General features: G+C 33.2%; 1 protein-coding gene across 2 annotated transcripts in view; it reads right to left on the bottom strand.

Annotated features, from left to right (window-relative positions):
* Positions 1–20,447, bottom strand: part of LOC145280058 (regulator of telomere elongation helicase 1-like) — a 1,039,981-nt gene that overhangs the window by 98,490 nt on the left and 921,044 nt on the right. For both annotated transcript variants that reach the window (XM_080131745.1, XM_080131746.1), the window contains exons 20-23: positions 15,130–15,215; positions 12,113–12,190; positions 9,097–9,174; positions 4,303–4,443 (exon numbers count right to left, since the gene is read on the bottom strand). In XM_080131745.1, coding sequence (XP_079987871.1) covers positions 4,303–4,443; positions 9,097–9,174; positions 12,113–12,190; positions 15,130–15,215 — 383 coding nt within the window. The remainder of the gene's footprint in view (positions 1–4,302; positions 4,444–9,096; positions 9,175–12,112; positions 12,191–15,129; positions 15,216–20,447) is intronic.

Here is a 20,447-nt window from a genome sequence, read left to right as displayed (position 1 = left end):
ATGCGTATATATTTGTTTAAAAAATTTTGCCTACCAAACTCCTGTCAATTTTTCATCTACAGACGTGAAACTTAATATATAGGGTATTCAAACCCATGCGAAACTTTATATATATATAAATATGAAATTTTCATTTTTTTTTTTTTAAATTTACAATCACTTTTCCTTTATTAATTACTTTTGTTTTCAGTAGGAAATTATCAACAGTTAGTAAGGCTACCCAGCGTTGCCTGGGTTAAAATTGCAACATATTTCTATTAAAACTTCTATTTCTTCCATACCTTTTTCTCTTTTTTCCGCTTTTGGTCCCCCCCCCCTTTCTCTGCCTAACCCATTCCTCTCTCTGAACCTACACATATACAGACAACTCAATTTGATACATTCATAGAGATATAAATCAGCACAAGGGAATTAACTTCTTGATTAAAAAAAATCAGTCACTTATCTTTAATACATAAACTGGCTGGAAAACCGCCCCCCCCTGCGTTAGTTTAGGGTCAAATAAGAAATATATTTTCCTAAATGTTAGATATTATTCTATCCGAGGCAACACCAATCAAGAAAATACCAACTTTGTGGGTATTTGTTTTGTCGTTTTTTTTAATTATTTTTAGCTGGACATACAAGCATATACACAGTCAACTCCCCTTTATATACTAGATAACCAAAAGAAAGCTGTCACATGAAATATGGAAAAAATATTATAATTAATGCATTCATACTAGCAGGACTCATGGAAATTCCACGGTTTTATCCTTCATCTATTTTTTCAGTTGTTCTTAAAATATTTTCATTCAATGGACACTGAGTGTGAATGCAAACCCCATGATATTATTGTACTACTTTTGTTTATTGAAACATTTATCTAAGTATTCAGATTAATCTAAGTCCAAAACAATGACCAGTAGTATTTAGACAAGACTGTTTGTTGCTTAAGTGCAGGTATTGAGAATGGTTGTAGCATCTTTGTTTCCAGTTTCCACAAAATTATTATACCATCTTCGAAAAGAACAGACTCTTTAATTCTAACCCGAAACCTGAGAAAGTTTCATATTCAACAAACTAGTAACATGAGATGAATTTTTAAAAAACATACCTTTAATCCATTGCATCTTTTAGTGATTAGGAGATCCACCTTTTAAAAAAACAATCGGGGGGGGGGAGTGTAATATATATTAGAATATTATTATATGGATAATGAAAAAAAAACAGTTTGATTTGTTTTTGTTTCATGGCAAAAGTAACCGGTTTTTTTCACTTTCTTTTAATCAGCCATTGACGAGATGCAATCGTTTGCCTCAAAGATCGGCATGAAGATAAATGCCAATAGGACAAAGTTATTGATAGCAATGTTTAAATGAAAAACAATCGGTCCTTCTCAACACAGAAACCTTTAAAGAGGTTGATTAGTTCAAATATCTTGGTTCTATTATCACCACAACAGGCCAAGGAGAGGAAGAGATTGTCAACCGTTTCAGCAATGCTCGTACCACCTCCTATAGACTTCAATCATGGCTCTGGTCTTGAAAAGAAATAAGGCGGAATACCAAAGCCAGGATCTGCTAGACTGTCATCCGCACCATTCTCTTTTATGACTCCAAGATTTGACTGTGTGGGCTCATGCAAACTGGAGGTATTCGACCATCACTACCTATGTTGTATCCTCTGTGTCCGTTAACAACAGTTTGCAGTTTGTCCCTAACAAAATAATTCACACTCACTGCAGGATCCACTCCCTTCATAAGCCTCTCCTTACCAGATGCCTTTGTTGGTTTAGCCATGCCCTTCGATGACAGTCAGGTGACTTAATTCGTGAAATCATTGATCCAGCTTCACCATCAGGCTGGAAGAAACATTATGGTCGTCAACTCAAAACCTGGCTCAGAATGCTGAACTCATTCTGGGCCCTGAACTTCATCAGGTCCGTCACTTGAATTACGAATGGCTTGCACTCATAACAGAAGCAACCTTGAATCGCTCTGTCTGGTCAACCAGTATTCAGGACGTGATGAACTTGTTGGAAAGAGCTGACTCAACTGACCCCAGGTGAATGCTGCAATCATGACCATGACCAACTGTTTTGTGTTATTTACTTCCAAAGCACAATATTTATTTTAAATGATACATCGTGCATGGTTCATTAAAGGCAAGTTGCTATTTTCTCTTTAACTGTAGTAAATTTCAGTTCCATATGTTTTCCGATAGTATTAGTGCATAAATAACTACAATAGATTTAGAATAGGTGATTTTCTAGCCCACAATAATTTTCATTGTACCAATTACAGACATTTTGATGACATTTTCATATAATGTGGATTGGAATTGCTAAAAAGCGGCAATAATAACAAAACAAAAAAATTAAGATAAATTGTTTTGCAATCTATTTGTTCTGTAACGTTCCTTTCCTCTTTTGCGGTATGGGTTCGAGCCTGCCTACCTACTATCACTTTTTTTTTTTTTTTTGGTCAACACACACCTCCAAACACCCAGGCTATTCACATCTGAGACTCACCTTTAAACACCTGTTGTATCTTTCTTATATCATTTCTTTCTGTTCAGTGCCAGGTGCTACTTCCATACATCACACCACGTACACATTCCTGAGAGACTCTTATTTGCTAACTGTTGATTTAGTTTAGTCTGATAGGCCTTGAACTGGCATCTAAACTTCAGCCTCTGTCCCATCGACGAAACGTTGCATCCCTCTGCCTGTTCTACAAGTATTTTAATGGTGAATGCTCTGTGACGAACTGCAGACACTTGTGCCACCCACGACGTAGACACCCTCGACAAACCCGACAGGCAGCTAAATCCCACCTCCACACAGTCGAGATCCCTAGATGTAAAAGATCTTTCTACTCCAGTAGTTTCTTCCCCAGAACCGCTAGACTCTGGAATTCCATTCCAGGTCTCTGCTTCCTTAACTGTACTGACATCCAGAAGTTCAAGTGTAACGTGAACAGACATCTTGCTGCCCAAATCCCAACATAGTGCCCCAGTAATTGCTTCCTCTGATAGTATTTGCCTTGTTTGGGGTGAAAATGTAATAAAAAAAAATTAAAAAAAGTTTGGTTTGGTTTGGTTGTTTTGTTTTACAGCATATCAACCCTTTTCGGATTATTAAATGTCGAATCTAGTAATTTTTAGAAAAAAAAAAGAAGTTTTTATATTTTTCAATTGTTTATATCATTCATAATATTTGTTTCTTTTTTTTTTCTTTACTTCGGGTTATTTAAAGCTGAATCTGGTCATTTAAAAAAAACAAAAAATGGTTTTCTTTATATTTTCAAATATTTATTCATGGTGTTTAGTTTGATTGTTTTGTAGAGTAAAATTGTTGCTTTTGTCTTCGGCTTGGCACAACATGATTAAGTTTTGCAAAGGAAAAGGAAAAAAAAAATAACATCAACACCAATATTTGGTGCATTTAAATCAGGAAACTGACATCTTAAGACAGGCTGATCTCGTAGCACCAAGTGTTGATTAATAAAGATAGTAGTTCCCTTTATGATCTCTTATTCGATTTTGGAACAATTGTGTATAAAATAAAGCTAATGAAAAGAAGGAAGGATCCCTCTACCTTGCTAGAAAATTACTTACACAAAAAAGTATCCTATACAAAGACACTTTAATCAGTTTTTTTAAAATAGTCAACCATATAGGAGCCTATTCGTGACCAGACACACAGACATTCAGCTTTATATATATATATATATATATATTGGATACAATATAATAATCAATAGAGAATTTGCTCTTTAATAATAAATATAAAATGTGTATTAATTAAAATATCATATTTAAGCATATTTTACAACTGGGTAATGCCAGGTGACGAGCTAGTATATATCTAAATGACCTTGTCTGTCAATTTTTGGTTTACAAACTTCAAACTTGATATACGAGTTATTTGGGCCTGTGGAATAAATTTGATTTGGTTTTAAACCAGAAAAAAATTGTTGCAGAGTCAAAATTGATGCGTATCCTTTATGCATGCCCAAATATTATTTATACGTTTAAGTCGTTTTTTTTTTTGTAAAGTTTTGATATGCATGTGGCCTTAGCTCAGATAGAGCTAAATGTTTTGGTTTCGATTCTAGCTGATGGCACCCAAATCATTTTTTTTAAAAGTTTTTTTAAATCACTACTATACATTGGGTACAATATAATATTCAATAGAGAATTGGTTCTAATTTATGTAGATTTTGTATTTATTATTATAGAGCCAATTCGCCATTGATTATATTTTACGACTTGGGTAACGCCGAGCTCTTTGCCAGTTTTTATATAAACGTAACTTACTTGAATTCCTTGTTTGCTCTTCAGTTCATCCAAAAACTTCATTTTAAGCGTGACTCTTGGATCAAGTCTTGGTGGAAAAGGTAATCCAGTGATAATCACTGCTCGTCCATTAGTATCTGAAAAATCCAAGCCTTCACTGACCTGAAAGGGAAAAAAAAAAAATTCAAACCATCATTTTGGATTAAAGTAATGTTCATGGATCAGATTTATCGTTCAGCACAACTATCATATGCTTAAGGCATCAACAGAAATGGGGAGTGGTAGTATTAGGCAAGACATAAACTCGTCTTCTACCACCACTGAAATGAAATTTCTTTTCTTCCTCTAACATCATACAAAATTTCCATAGACAGAGTTTTCACATTGCTGCAAAATTGCTTCCTTGAAGGCCACACCTTTGTCCTCTTTAATATAATGTTAAACATTTCCCATTCAATGGCTCTCAATATCAGTCAAAAAAATTAAATTAAAAAAAAATATGTGCAAAGGTTTTTTTTTGAGGGCATATTTCATTATTCTTAAATAGTGCTATTGTAGGTTTATCCCATGTAACCTCCTCCTAAATCAGTGATGGGATAGATGTTAAAAAATGCGTATCAAGTGGTCTGCATTCGTTTTGGACATTATCTTGACTCCATTGACCTGTGAATCTTCGGCTTTGTGAGGATGTTGCTTAAGTTTTGTTTCATTGGTGCTACACACATAGTAGTTCAGGCAATATGAATCTAATCAGTTTATAGATGAAATGTTGATCATCATAAAGGAGATGCCATGCCACGCCAATTGCATAGGATTTTAGCATTGATGGATACTTCAAGACATTTCAAACTTATTGGTACACTCTGGATAGAAAAACTAAGCAACTTCCACTTGAATCTCAGAACGCCAATGCATGAATGACAATGTTCATGCTCATTTGATTCTCAACATCTGCCCTCCAAACTGATTAGACGTATCCCTTACACAAGAGTGACCCCCTAATGCCACCAATGGAATTATTAATAAAATTCACAATCTTTTCTGCAATTCAACAATATTTCATAGAAATAAACTGCAGTCTATGACTGACTTGTCCACCAAGTTTCAGTCATAAATGTCCATCATTTTATCACTATTCAGAACACTTTAGAAAAAGGAGTGATTCTGAATGAGCTTCACACTACCAGATCTTAACCTCCCACATTTTTATCTGTGGAATTATCTAAAAGATACTGGCCATCAAACCAATTCTCAGACTATTCCTGAACAAAAGAGGGCTATCATTAGGGCAATGGAAGATGACGGTAGTCAAGTGATAAATGAGACAGACTAACAACCTGGGTGTTCCAAGTTTGAATCCAGTTTGTTCCACAAAAATCATTTTCGCTTTGGATATTGGCAACCTTCAGGCAATCGCCCCTGATGTCTTTCTAGAAAGAATTTTGACTAGAAAAATAGCGATGAAACCAATGCCAACAATAGGATCTTCAGATTCATAAAATATGATGATGATAAAGGCACCAAACACTATTTTCTTGCTGGTATGTAAATTCCTCTTCTTCTTCTTCTTCTTCTTCTTCTCCATCTTCTTCATCATCATCATCTTCTTCATCATCATCACCATCATATACGAATCTGAAGATTCTATTGTTGGCATTGGTTTCCCAAATACGAATGTGGAATGAACTGGATTTGACCTTAGGACACCCAGGTCATCAGTTTGTGTCATTACATCACATCCCATTATTCAGTTTAGATTTGATGATCAACGACCTGTATGAGTTCGCTGGATTTTCCAGTGTTTCCTATTCAGTGAGAATTACAGTGGAAAATTTGTAATGTTTTATAGTGCTAAGTTTTTAAATGATTCATTAAAAAAAAAAAAATTGCTTTTTTTTTTTGAATCATGCATTAAGTGTGGATGGGATTCATATTTTTTACTTCCAGGGAATGTAGACACAAGATGAACATGATACCTACAAATATGTGAGAGGTCTGCAATTAGACATAATCAAATAAACAGAAACAAAAGAGAAGATTGGAAAAGAATACCAGAGAAGGACAAGAAATAATAAAAGGAATAAACACTAGTAAGGTATTCTGGATCATTCTTAGGTTGAATAAAGAAAACCTGAGGTATCTCAACCAGAAGACTAGGAAACTAATGACCATACACAATGACCGACTCTACCTTAAAAGAAAAGACAGAAGAAAAAGATTCGTTAGTATTAAAGACTGCATGAACACACACACACACACAAAAGAAATCATTGCAGTAAGAGATATCATAAGAATGAACAATTCAGAGAGCAGAGAGGCAAAAGATAAGATGAGAAAAGAAAAGTAGGGAAGCTACATTTCGACTTCAACATTTTGAAAATTGACATCATACTGATATTAAATCTTGCATTCCTAAGCACCAGATGATTGGAAAGTAACTCTATATACTTAGAATTTATTACTAAAACTAGTGGGGGGGGGCATAAAATATGTGTAAATATATTTCAATTCATGCAGATTTCGGATATATTATTACAGAACTAATTCTCCATTGAATATTATATTGTACCTAATATATAGTACTGATTTCAAAAGTTAAAAAAAAAAATGACTTGGGTGCCATCAGCTAGAATTGAAATCAGAACATTTAGCCCTCCAGCTGCATTCCCTACCATTTGAGCTATGAATCAATTTTCACATGCACAAAAGTAATAGAAATATGTTGTCAAGTTGAAATGAACATTTTGCACTTGAACTTGCAGACATATTACACGTTATTCATCCATCCAAAGATTTTACTGGTTATAAACCATCCTTGGTGTATGATTACTATTTCCTGTTAATTTCAGTTTTATGTGACAAGTAGTTTAAGAATAAATATTTACAGACACACACACATGCATACATCTACCGTTTTATTTATCTCCTCTATATATAAAAGATAAAATGGCCATGCGTTTTTGTATGTCAAGGAAAGGCTTTTTTTTTCGCCAGGCTTCTCAATGAGGTTACATTTATTTAGAAGTTTCCTTATACTTTGTAGATTATAATATCTACGATTTGCAAACAGACTTTGTCTCTAGATTTATTTTGATTGACTTTTAAAAAATTTCTTCTATTACGTCCTTTTGCACGTTTGTTTCTCTTTTTGGTATAAATAAAGCAAAACTATGTAATCGAAGTGAACACATTTGCCGGCCTTCTTGGCCGGAATGTCTAGAAAGGCAATTAGATTTGATCGCTGTGGGGGGAAACCCTTCATATCAGACAATTGCTATTCATTTGGATGCTGCCAGTGCTCCCTCTTTTAGGGGGGAGCTGGCTTTCCTCAACATCGTGGGGAAACAGATATGGCAGAAACTGGCCTACAGCCACAGTTCAGTGCGTGATTCTTAACTTAAGTTCATTTCTGTGCCTGCTGAACTCATTCACTTAACTATCCATTTCTGCAAGTCAACTTTTTGATTGACATCGCTAAATTTGAACGCTTTTCACTTCCTGCCGTGTGATAGCGTAGCGGTAAGATGTCAGGTTTTCTTTCACTTTCTTTTCCGCCTTTGCCTCATGGGTTGGAGACTGCCTACCTGCTTTCTACCACTTTTTATTTTTTTTCGGCTCAGTACACACCTCCGGGCAATGCCGGGCACCCCCGCAAGCTTATAATATAAACGGCAATGTGTTTGTGTGTGTCTGTATGCCTGCCAAAAACTTTTGACACATACAATGGATCCTCACGAGATTGGTATCGTTTTGAAGCTCAACGTCTCAGACAACAAATATAAAAAAATTGGCCAAAAACATTCATTTCTTCACCCTCAACTGGACAGTTTTCTACAAAGAGGGGTCGTTTTTTTTGCCAAAATTTTTGCAAATCATTGTCTCCTTTCGATTGACTAGCCTTAATTTCAACGCTCGCAGCTTCCGGTTGCACCATGGACGCATCGAGTGAGACGTTACATTTTTTTTTTTTTACACCTTATTCCCCCCCCTTTTTTTTTTACACGGTGGTCACCACTTATCAAGGCCCGGAAGCCACTCAGGACTTTGCATTATGAGTTCGAGCCTGCCTGCTACCACTTTTTTAACACCTCTCTCCATTTACTCGGGTGCCTACTGTTGTCCCCCCACCCCCGCTACTACCACTTTTTTTTTCCGGGCTTCCTTACTACACCACCTCGACACAATCAGGTAATGTCGGGTATGCCTGCTAGTATGAATATAATTCTTACAAAAAATGAATAAAGATGAGGGTAAGCAAACATTATGAAATTGCCCCTCTAATATTTTTTCTTTTAGTTCTCACATTCAATGAGAAATGTTTTTGAAAATGGAAAAAATATGCTGGCTGGTTGTTTTTGAGTTGGTGATATGTGAATATTTTCTAGTACTCTCATAGTCTTCGGCATCATTCATTTGTGAATCCATCGTGTTGATTATAATTTTCAATTGTTTTTTTTTTTTTATTTTGATAAGTGTTGACTTATTAGTAAAAAAAAATGAACAAGAAAAATGTTTTTATGAAATCAGTTGATGCGGTTCCCAGGCAGCTTCAGAAATTGGTAGCAACTGCTAGTGTCTATATTGAATTCTAAATACAACCTCATGCTATACGCTTATATTATTTTCTGGTAAGAATTATTTTTCAGTGATAAATACTGAACAATTAATAACAGGAAGTTGCTTTCCAATCACACTGGAGATCTATGTGAATTTAAACTCAACTTGCTAACTGTTAAATCTGTGTTAGTACTCCTTATGCTATAAGTACATGATTTCCATTAAATTATTCAATCGGATGAAATCTTGATAAATTACCTTTCCACGGCATACTGCAGCAAATATTGCTCCAGTTAGTGCTGGATCATTGACTTTGGAATAAAAATCTTCCATTGCCTTTTAAAGAAAGAAAAAAAGAAAAATTAGTAAAAAAAAAAAAAAAAAAAAAAAAGAAAGGAAAAAAAAAGAAAAAAGGAAAAGACAAAACAATGAGTAAAAAAAAAAGAATGAGTAAAAAATAAAAAAGGAAAAGAAAAAATCAATGAGGAAAAAGAAAAAGAATGAGAAAAAAGAAAAGGGAAAAAGAACAATAAAGAAAAAAGAAAAAGAAAAAAGAACAATAAGTAAAAAAGAAAAAAGAACAATGAGTAAAAAGAAAAGAAAGAACAAAAAGTAAAAAAGAAAAACAATGAGTGAAAAAGGAAAAGAAAAAGAAAATAATGTGTAAAAAAGAAAAAAGGAAAAATAATGAGTAAAAAAGAAAAAGAAAGAAAAAAAGATCAATGAGTAAAAACCAGAAAAGAAAAAAGGAAAAAAACAATAAGTGAAAAAGAAAAAAAAAAAACAATTAGTAAAAAAGAAAAACAGGAAAACAAAGATAAAATATAAGCACAAAAAATGAAAATAATATTTTACAATAATATTGTTTAAAAAAGTAAACTTAAAATAATTAAAACTATAAGAAATTAATTTTAACAAAGTAAATTTAAAGAAAGATAAACTTGAAAAAACAGAAAAACGATAAACTTAAAATGAAAGATAAGCTTAAATGTAGATGGAAAAAAATGATTCAAAAGTAAAGCCTCCTATTTTTTGACTCAAAGTTTTTTTTATTTATTTATTTATTTATTTTTTATTCAATTTTCACCCCAAACAAGGCACAGTGCCACTTTGAAGCAGAGGGCTACTATCAGGGACTTAATTTGCAGGGTCATTATGAAGGAAGATGAGTAGAAAGATGTTTGTTCACATTACACTTGAACTTCTGCATATCAGTACAGTTGGGAAAGCAGAATCCCGGAAGGGAGTTCCAAAGACCTGCAGTTCTGGGGAAGAAACTATTGGAGTAAAAGGCTTTCTTGCACCTAGGGATCTCTACTGTAAAGGGATAAGACTTAGTAGCTTGTTGGGTTTGTCGGGGGTAGTTATGTCGAGGAGGTACAAGCGTTTGCAGTTCGTCAGAGCATTCACCATTAAAGTATTTGTAGAACAGGCAGAGGGATGCAACATCTCGTTTATAGGACAGAGGCTGAAGCCTAGATGACAGTTCAGGACTTATCAGGTTGGCGACTCTCTTTTGAACCCTGTCCAGGAGCGAGAGACAAGCAGCAGATGCACCAGCCCAGATGTGACAACAGTACTCCATACATGGGCGAATGGTGGCCTTATAGAGGTGCAGGGAAACGCTACAAAGACGGAAGTGGTATCATTAACACAAGCGACATTTTGTGCTGCAGAATTTATTTTTCTACATAGTTACCGTCATTCTCAATGCACTTTTGCCAGAACACATCTCTGCTTCTGATGCACGACCATGACAGGGGTTACTTTCAGGTCATGAATGCATAAGTTTAATCATCCTAACAATGCAATTTGCAATCCCCTCTGATCCATAGAATAAAAAAATAGGAGGCATCACTTTTGGAACGCCACTCATAAGAAAGAAAAAAAAAATATTAGAAAAATGAAATACAAGAAAAACCATAAGTGAAACCAAAAATGTTTTACAATGTTCAGTTTAAAAAAAAAAAATATTAGTGATAAATAAATCCTCTTGGATATTTTTTATGCATAATCTTGGATAACACATAATACAAGAGAATTTACTTCATTCTCACAAATATTTTTTGTATATTTATAAAGATGAACCACCATTTGTTGCACTGTCGGTAAGATTAAAAGACAAATTTCTTTTTCACAATAGGAGAACAGTACTCTAACAAACTTAGTCATGTCAATGCGATTGATGTCTGATGGTTAATTAATTTGCATACTCATTTGCAAACTGACCTCTCATTGATTAACTAATCATTTTTTTGCTTTTTATTTCTTGCTTGGTTTCAACTTGCTATTAATCACAGTTCTATTTAGAAATATTTCACATCATGTATAAAAGCTTAGCGTTTTCAGTGAAAAGAGCCTTTTTGGTAAATTCAATTCTAGGAGTTGCAATTCAATGAGTCACTACTTACCAAGGTGAAAAGTAATTTGAGGATGAGGATTAATGCGATTATTAGTTAGATGATAAACAATACTATGAGAGGATTGAAAACCATGGTTGGAATGGGTAGAGTTTGATTATTAAAAAGGCCAGGTTGACAAATATTTGTTGGTATTAAACATGTTGTAGTCAGCAAGAATGAAATACCATGGTATTGTGTTCCACAGATGAGAAGTTCTTGAATAGAATTCTGTTCATGGAAAGAGTATTAAGCCTGTATATACATTGTGATAATCTATGAAAGTGAAACCTGGGCAGTGAGGGTTGAAGGCATGTGTTGCATGGAGAGAAATTATATGAGAATAATAATATGTGTGTAATGTGAGTCTTAAAGACAGGCTTAGTTCTGATAACCTCAAAAGAACAATGAATCTAGAGATGTACAAAAGACTGTGATGGTAGGGTCACATTGACAGAATGGACGAGTCTTTGAGCCAATAGATGTAAAACAGCTAAGGTAGCAAATTACATTCGCAAAGGAAACCCAAGGAAAACAGGGAAAGAAGTGATAAAAATAGACCTAAGAAAGAAGGATAAATAAAGACCTGGCCAGAGAAAGGTTACTGTTTAATATATGCCAGCAAGTATAATGCATGTTTAGCCAACAATGATGTGCATGTGCATCCTTGCTGGCATCAAGATTCTTGATAAGATTCTCCAATTTAGTTGGGCAATTCCAGAACACAGGTCCTGCTAGTTCATTATCTTATGGCAAATAAGAATCAATATTATTTGTTCATATTCATATCTGTGAGTTGTCATCTGTTAAAATTGTGAATCTGACTGAACTGAAAGAAACAATTTAATAACGTAAAAAAGTTGAAATATTTTCACCTGTGTGAATTCATCTTTTCTTCGTGGCTCAACAAAAATCGGTTTCAGTTGGTTGATTCGTGCCCAAATATTTACTTCCTGTAATTCAGTAAAATAAAAAAATATATATATATTAGTGTTGTGGTGTGTCCACTCTACGGATACTACTGAACTTATACTTATTATAAAAAGTCTGTGAGAATATGTCTCTCAGCGTTAAAATTGCAGGTCATGCTCGAGTCTTACACTCTTAGCAGTCAAACTGACACATAACCAAACTCGTTATTTGTTGTATTTTCTTTTCTGTTCAACATATTTTGTTTCCACTAATTAAATTGTCTTTCTTCTAGAACCTTATGGGATCACAACAATTAATAATGATAAATTGAGCTGCGCTAAAAAATCTGAATTAAAATTGAAAATTTTTACAAGTTTAAAATTACTTATTTCACAAGAGAATGTCATAGGTTGCTTCAAGCATTGTGTGTATTGTATAAATTTTGAACATGTAGAAAAGTATAAGCACCAAGAAAACTGAATAAAAATCTATATATATATTTGTGAAAGAGCATCATCTCTAGATTTATTTTGATTGACTTTTATAAAATTCACGCCATTCCATCCTCTCGCGTGTTTGTTCGTATTTTTCTCGTATAAAAGCGAAACTGAATCAAATAAAATCGGCTTTGTAGCCTTCGTCTTGAAAGCAATCAGCTTTGATCCCACTTCCACAGATGTTATTATGCAGGCGACATCACTTTTTCTCTTTGTTCCTTCTTCTGCTAGCTATTCTTTTCTTTAAAACTCTTTTTCACTTCAAACGAGGCATATTGCCACCTGGAACGTAAGGGGCTACTATTTGGGATCATGTCTAACAGGGGACTGTGAAGAGTTGAGCAGCGAGATGCCTGTTCACATTACATTTAAACTCCTGCAGATTAGTACAGTCAGGAAAACAAGAAATTCCAAAGTCTAGCAGTTTGAGGAAAGAAACTATTTCCAGCATTTAGGGACTTCAGCAGCGAAGGGGTGAGATTTTGTTGCTTGTATGCATGTTCTCAACACTAATTTAAAAAAAAAAATTTTTTTATCCTATACATTTATGAATACCTGTGTTAGAGTCACTTTTTTAAATGCATATTAGATATTTTACACCTATACATTGCTAATTTACTATTAATAGACTAGAATCGCATTTAGAAGAGCTGGAGAAAAGTGATATGTTATTTGGACTAGCTGTAACTATAAAGTCTAAATTTCATAAATAAGTGCTTCCATATAAATTAGTATTGGAACAATTAACTGGAATCGGAAAATCAGAACTTTTGGGTGTATCGGAATTGGAAAAAAATCTGAACTTTTGGGTGTATTGGAATCAGAAAAATTTTAGCCTTATTTCCAACTCCTGAAAACGATTCTTTTAGCTTTTTTGTTTGTTTAAAACTTAATTTTCCATTGCTGGTACTACAAATAAAATGATAAATATTCATTGATTTTAAACTACCGATTTAAGTTAAATTAATAGATCATAATGAATTCAGGTTAAAATGGCACTAGAAAATGGCACAGGTAAAACGAGTGGATGTATTCGAAAAAATGACACACATGAGAAAAATATAGATGAAAATCATCAAAATATTGAATATAATACATGAAACAAAAATATTTTTTAAAAATATTTTTTTCAAACTGTCAAATTAAAAAGACAATTAGATCTGGAAGTGGATGGGGACTATGAAAAACATCTTCCAATTTGAAATTTTACTTTTTAGGTGATTTTAAAATTAGAATCGAAATCAGTAATTGTATTAGATTCGGAAAAAAATATTGGAATCATCCATCACTATTTTATATATATATATAACCGCATTTTGCTAACTGCATTTCATTTCCTCTGATGATATGAGCCAGTATTGAAAACCCATGGATTAAGGAAATTAACATAACTCCCCTGTATATATTCCTTGTGTCAAACAATAAATTCTTAACTAAAATATATGTGTCTATATTTTGATTTTCAGAATTTACCTTTAACCACTAAACTTATATATTGCTCTATTTTTAAATATTGAGCTTTACCTTTTTGGCTAGGATCACCAATAAAGTATTACCTCAATGTAATATCTAACAGGATATTTCACTTGATCGTTAATCTGTGACTTACCTCGCTTATATACTTCCATTTCAGCCCGGCGTTGCCCGGGTGTTTGGATGTGTATGTTGAGCATAAAAAAAAAGCGGCCAATTTTTTTAAACTTTGACCCCTATTATGACCCCCTTAACATTTATTGTTTTGGGCTCAAATCAAGTTGTTAAGTTTGATCCATGTCCAAGGAACCTATATCTAAAATTTCAAGTGTTTAGACCCAAAATTGGCGGAGGAGTTTGTAGAGTTCTCAAAGGTCAAATCTTTGAACTTTGACCCCTTAAAAGCCAAGTTTCTGGCCGAACATGGATTACAAAAATTTTCCCAAATCTCACTACCCTGTATATCAAATTTCGAGCCTGTAAACTGAAAATTAACAGAATTATTGCGTAGGAAAATGTACACACACAGACATGTTCACTTTTATAGATTAAACAAAAATATATATGTATACATAAACATATATGGAAACAATTTTGCGTTTACTGTAAACTTTTTATGCAAATATTATGCAGGTATAAATCATGTAGAATATCTGCATCAATACAATTACACGTAATTGTTAACTAAAAATGATCATCCCATAAGAAAACCGAAAAAACTAATAGGGAATTAATTAAAATGAATGTTTAAAAGAATATGCAAATTAGTTAGATCTTTTGCAGATGAATGCAATTCTGCAACCCATATATAACAAAGTTGTATTTTCTTTTTAAATAAATAGAAAAAAGGGGTTTTAATATAAATATCAATACACACAAAAGAAAAACGAATTTATAGGAGCGTATATATATATATATATATATATATATATATATATATATATATTCTACATAAATTTTGTTAATAATGTAATGATGAACAACACCAAAAAACAAAAAGTTGATTTTACCTTCCAATGATTTAAACACTGGTCCATCACAGGATAAGATGGGAAAAATAAAAGCAGGCCATTTGGTATAATGCGGGCATAGTTGACTGAAAAAAGAAAAAAAAAATCTATATCATAACATGTTAAGCCAATTTCATGTTTGAACCTACATTATCACACTTTGCCCCCCCCCTTCTTTTTTTTTTTTAAATGGATTACCCCCTCCTAGTTTTCTTCCCTTTCCTACCTTGAATTAGATTATGCTATAATGTCTGGCCGCTTTTCTGTTTAGATTATATGATCTGGAAATTCTAAAGATGTCTTGAGATCCACAGAAATTTTCCAAACATTGGTTCTATTTGACAGATTCACATTAGAAGTTTTTTTGCTTCCTCAGAGCGCATTCATATTTTTTGTGAAACTGAATTATATTTTCCTTGACTTTAACAGGTTGCTGGTTTGCTGTCTCACATTGTGTTAGCAACAATTCCCTAATTATTTCCAACGCCTTGTTATGTCGCCATCCGTGCATCTGAAGTGATTGTAGGCATGTAGATAGTACATGGTGCAAGGTACCTCGACCATGTTTACATGAAATACACAGATTAGAATCAATATATCCCCATAATTTTAGGCTGGTTGCATAAAAAGTGAAATTGTGTGTGTGTGTGTGTGTGTGTGTGTGTGTGTGTGTGTGTACATTTCCCTACTAAATTACTCTATCAATTTTCAGTCTACAGATTTGAGATTCGACATAAGGAGTATTGAGATTTGGGAAAACCTTTTTATTCGGTTTTCGGCCAGAAATTTGGCTGTTAAGGGGTCAAACTTCAACGATTTGATATTTGAAAACTCTACCAAACTCCTCTGCCAATTTTGAATCTAAACACTTGAAATTTTAGACGTAGGTTACTTGGACATGGATCTAACTTTTTACTTGATTTGAGCCCAAAACAATAAATGTTAAGGGATCAAAATTAGGGTCAAAATTAAGAAAAAGTTTGAAATCTCAGTCAATTTTTGGTCTAAACATTTGAAATTTTACATGAAGTGTATTCAGATATAGGAAAAGTTTTTAATCGGTTTTTGGCCGAAAATTTAGCTACCAAGGAGTCAAAGCTCCAAAGATTTGACCTTTGCGGTCTCTAGCAAATTATTCAGCAAATTTTGGGTCTAAACATTTGAAATTTTACATAAAGGGTATTCAGACATGCAGCAAGCTTTTTAATCAGTTTTTGGGCGAAAATGTGGCTGCCAAGAGGTCAAAGTTGAAAGAGTTGACCTTTGCAGACTCTACCAAACTCCTCTGCCAATTATGGGTCTAAACACTTAAAATTTTAAGTGTAGGTTACCTGGACATGAGTCAAACTTTTTGATATATACATATATATATACATATGCACATAAAGTTATGAACAGTATATAGGGCCCTAGCAAAACTGGTCTGAACTGCTAGTATACATATATAAGCATAAATACACACATATATATTTATCTATATATATTAACTGTAAATATATATTTATCTATATATATTAACTGTAAATTGTAAATACACACATATATATTTATCTATATATATTAAAAGTAAATTGTTAACATGAACTAAAAACGAACCCAATTAAGCACTAATTAGCCAAAAACGACAATAGGCTGTTAGCAAAATTATTTATTAGAAGACCGTCATCTTTTTAACTATGTTGTTAGGGTCGATATGTCTGTGAAGGGTTGGAAGGATTAACAGTAAATAATAAATTCCTACCAAATAAAGCAGATGCCATGATCGTAAATCAAAACCAAACCCTGAGATCTTCAGTCTGATGCCCTACCAACTGGGCTATTTAGATTTTTTTTATAAAGAGATCATAAAATATTACCTTAAAAAAATAATTATAATAATCAGCAGAACCCGTGGAAATTCCACGGTAGTTGAAAACTTTTAAAACCCATTATAAATAAAATGAATAAACAATAAAAAACATATAACAACGAATTTAAAACAATTTTTTAGCAAATTCTTTTTTAAACTTTTAAAGCTAAAAAGAATTGATTTAATAAATTTAGATTTTTTAATAAAAATTTAACACACAACACATTGTTTTTTTTTTTTCTGAATAATTTTTTATATGAATTATAAAAGATGTCAATTCACTTACACATTTTTTTAAAATTTAAATAGAAACTATAATAAAAACTTAGTTTCCTTTCTATATGACTGTTTTTTTTTTTAAAATTATTAAATAAAATAGCCAATTTGAAACCGTAAACAGACAGCCATGTGTTTTTTTTTTTAAATTTTTGAGAGGAAATGGTTTTAATGATTTTTAACTGATAAAGAGCGACTATGAACAGAGGCAATTCGTTTCTCATTAATTCATGTTTGCAATGATGATGATGTTTTTTTTGTGATAGTGGACGTACAGACAAGTAAATTAATATTTAGATTTTGACACAATGTTTCACATTTACGATTTATGCCATGTTTCAAAGCTTTATATATAAATCAAGAACTGAAAATTATGTTTACAAGCCAAAAGCTCCTGTAAACTTAAAGCGAATATGAATATTAATATTTAGATAGTAATCACAACCAAATAAAAAAGCTCAATACAACCTAAATAGTAAATAGAGCTTATGGCTAGTTTTCATATAATGCAGTTTAAATTTATGTCAGTATCAACAAATTCATAGCTCTGCAATAATATTCACTTGCTAATATCTTTCCTCTGATGAGAAGAACGCATTTCTTTGAAACTCCGTGGATTAAGGAAACCTTAATATTTATTTGAGTATCCTGTCGAACAATAAATTATTGTAAAGTATAATTTACAGTCTTAAACTGCGTTCTCTCTCTCTCTCTCTATATATATATATATATATATATATATATATATATATATATATATATATATATATATATATATATATATATATCCGGGCTGGAAGAGTAAAGTTCGGCTGTGCAGGGCTGGAAGAATAAAATATTGCGTAAGTAATAATGTGTGAGTTAGTATTTATTAATACAAACAAATCCACTTACACTTATATGAAAGCTGTTTCATAACTGTAACTTCTTTGCAGCACACTAGTAATCATTCTGCGACACACTAATGTGACATGACACGGTGGTTGGAAACCACTGATCTAAGTACTAATCAGGACCAGTGTTGCTTAGGTTGGTTGGTTGTTTTTGTTTTACGGCATATCAACCCTTTTCAGGTTATTTAATGCCGAATCCAGTGATTTTAAAGAAAATTTTTTTGATAGAATATATATATATATATATATATATATATATATATATATATTTTTTTTTTTTTTTTTTTTTTTTAAAGTCGATTTCTATTTAACCTATAGTTGGGACCCTAACAGGTACTACCAGTCCGGGTCAGAGTGGACCTGGGAGCAACGGCAATTAAAGGGTGGCTCCACACTCCCCAAAGCCCGCAAGCTGGGGCCTCACCATCGGATATAGTTTAAGGTCATATCCAGGACCGTGTTACTTAGGAACTGATATACTAACGCGATTCAGCTGTAACTATGATGGCCTGTTTGTAATGCACATCTGATAAAGATTTAATCTCAATTGTAAAAAACAACATTCTTTAAGAAATCCAAACACAGAAAGAAAGCTAGAAAAAGGAATTCAGAGAGAGAGAGAGAGAGAGAGAGAGATATTCACAAATACAAGGCTTAATTAAAGAGAGCAGATGGTGAAAAAGAACAAAAGACATAAATAGGTGAGAGAGAGAGAGAGAGAGAGAAAGAAAGAAACGAGAGAGAGAGAGAGAGAGAAAGAGAGAGATGGTGTGAGAGAGAGAGAGAAATAGGGGGAGAGAAGTGTGAACGAGAAAGGGTGAGAGAGAATTTATAGCATAGATTTAAAAGATAAAGCGATAATGAAATTTCAAAAGTAGGAGAGAGTGAGAAAGAGAGAGAGGGAGAATGAGGGAGAGAGAGACGGAGAGTAAGAGAGACGGAGAGAGAGAGAGAGAGAGAGAGAGAGAGAGAGAGAGAGAGTGAGAGATCTAAATCAATTCATTGATAGAGAAAACAATCAAGACGTAAAATGTGAGAGAATTCTCTGATCTGTGTGTTAATATTTGAAAAGAAATCGACGACAATGACAGACCGAGTGATTGGCGATGGCGGTTAACAGGTACAAACGGATACGGATACAGTCACCCCCACCCCCTACCACCCTCTCCACAACTTACCGATACTGAATTGGCAATTCCAAAGAAATTGTGTCAAATAACAGAAAATGTGCGAAAAAAGTTACAGAACAAGAAAAGAAATTGCAATATGACAGAATGAAGAAACCCGTGAAAGAATCTCCAATATTGAGAAAAATAGCAAGAATGTACTCTTAAAATTATTAATTATTTTTTTTTTTTTTTACAAACATCGCACCATTTATTAAGTGATCACTTGGAGTCGGCGTCGGATTTCTAAGAGGATTCGGAGTCGGATTTTTTTTTGATTTTTTTATCTTACTCCGACTCCTTATGTCGAATAAATTTATTTTTTTTACATAGTTTTCTTGTTTGCTTTTACCAGTTGCACAATTCAGCAGTTTTTGTATTGTTTTTTTTATTTTTTTTATTTTTTTTAATTTTTTTTTTTTGCAAGGGTGTCACCACTTATCAAGGCCCAGAGGCCACTCAAGGATAAGGGTTAATAGGTATACATTAGTCATTGTGATTTTAGCATAGTAAACAGTGGGAATTTTGAAACTTGGATTACTTAGGGGGACGATTCAATTAGAACTTGTTCACATTGGACTTTTTCTTTTTTTTTTTTCATAGGTATCAACTCATTATCAAGGTCAAAGAGGCAACTCAAGGATAAGAGTTAAAGAATGTACAGTAGAAATTGGACAATATAATAATCATTAGTAATGAAAATTTGTTAAATTTGATAACTTATATGGAACGGCTCATCAAGAACTTATTTACGTTAGACTTGAACACAACCATATTGTAGTCAGCCGGAAAGCAGGAAAACGGAAGACAATTCCACAGGCGTGCAGTTCTAATAAAAAAGCTTTGTTCATGGAATCTACGTTTAGGTTTAGGCACAGATAAAGAGTGGGGGGAATTATTGATAGTGTTTACAGCTAGACGAGTGTTTCTTGTGAAAGTTTGGCGAGGGGGGACCATAGATTGAAGCTCAGTCGAACACTTTCCATGAAAATAACGATACATCAGAGACAAACTCGCAACATCTCTTCTGTGAGATAGAGGTTGCAAGGAAGAGAAAAGGACATCTCCTACGAGGCTACGAAGTCTATTTTGAACTCTATCAAGGCAGGCCAAGTCCTTTCTAGCAGCTCCTGC

The sequence above is a fragment of the Euprymna scolopes genome, chromosome 7, assembly GCF_053919585.1.
Source record: "Euprymna scolopes isolate OS-2025 chromosome 7, ASM5391958v1, whole genome shotgun sequence".
NCBI lineage: Eukaryota > Metazoa > Mollusca > Cephalopoda > Sepiida > Sepiolidae > Euprymna > Euprymna scolopes.
Note: the sequence above shows the minus strand (reverse complement) of the source record. Positions and strands in the feature narration are given on the sequence as shown.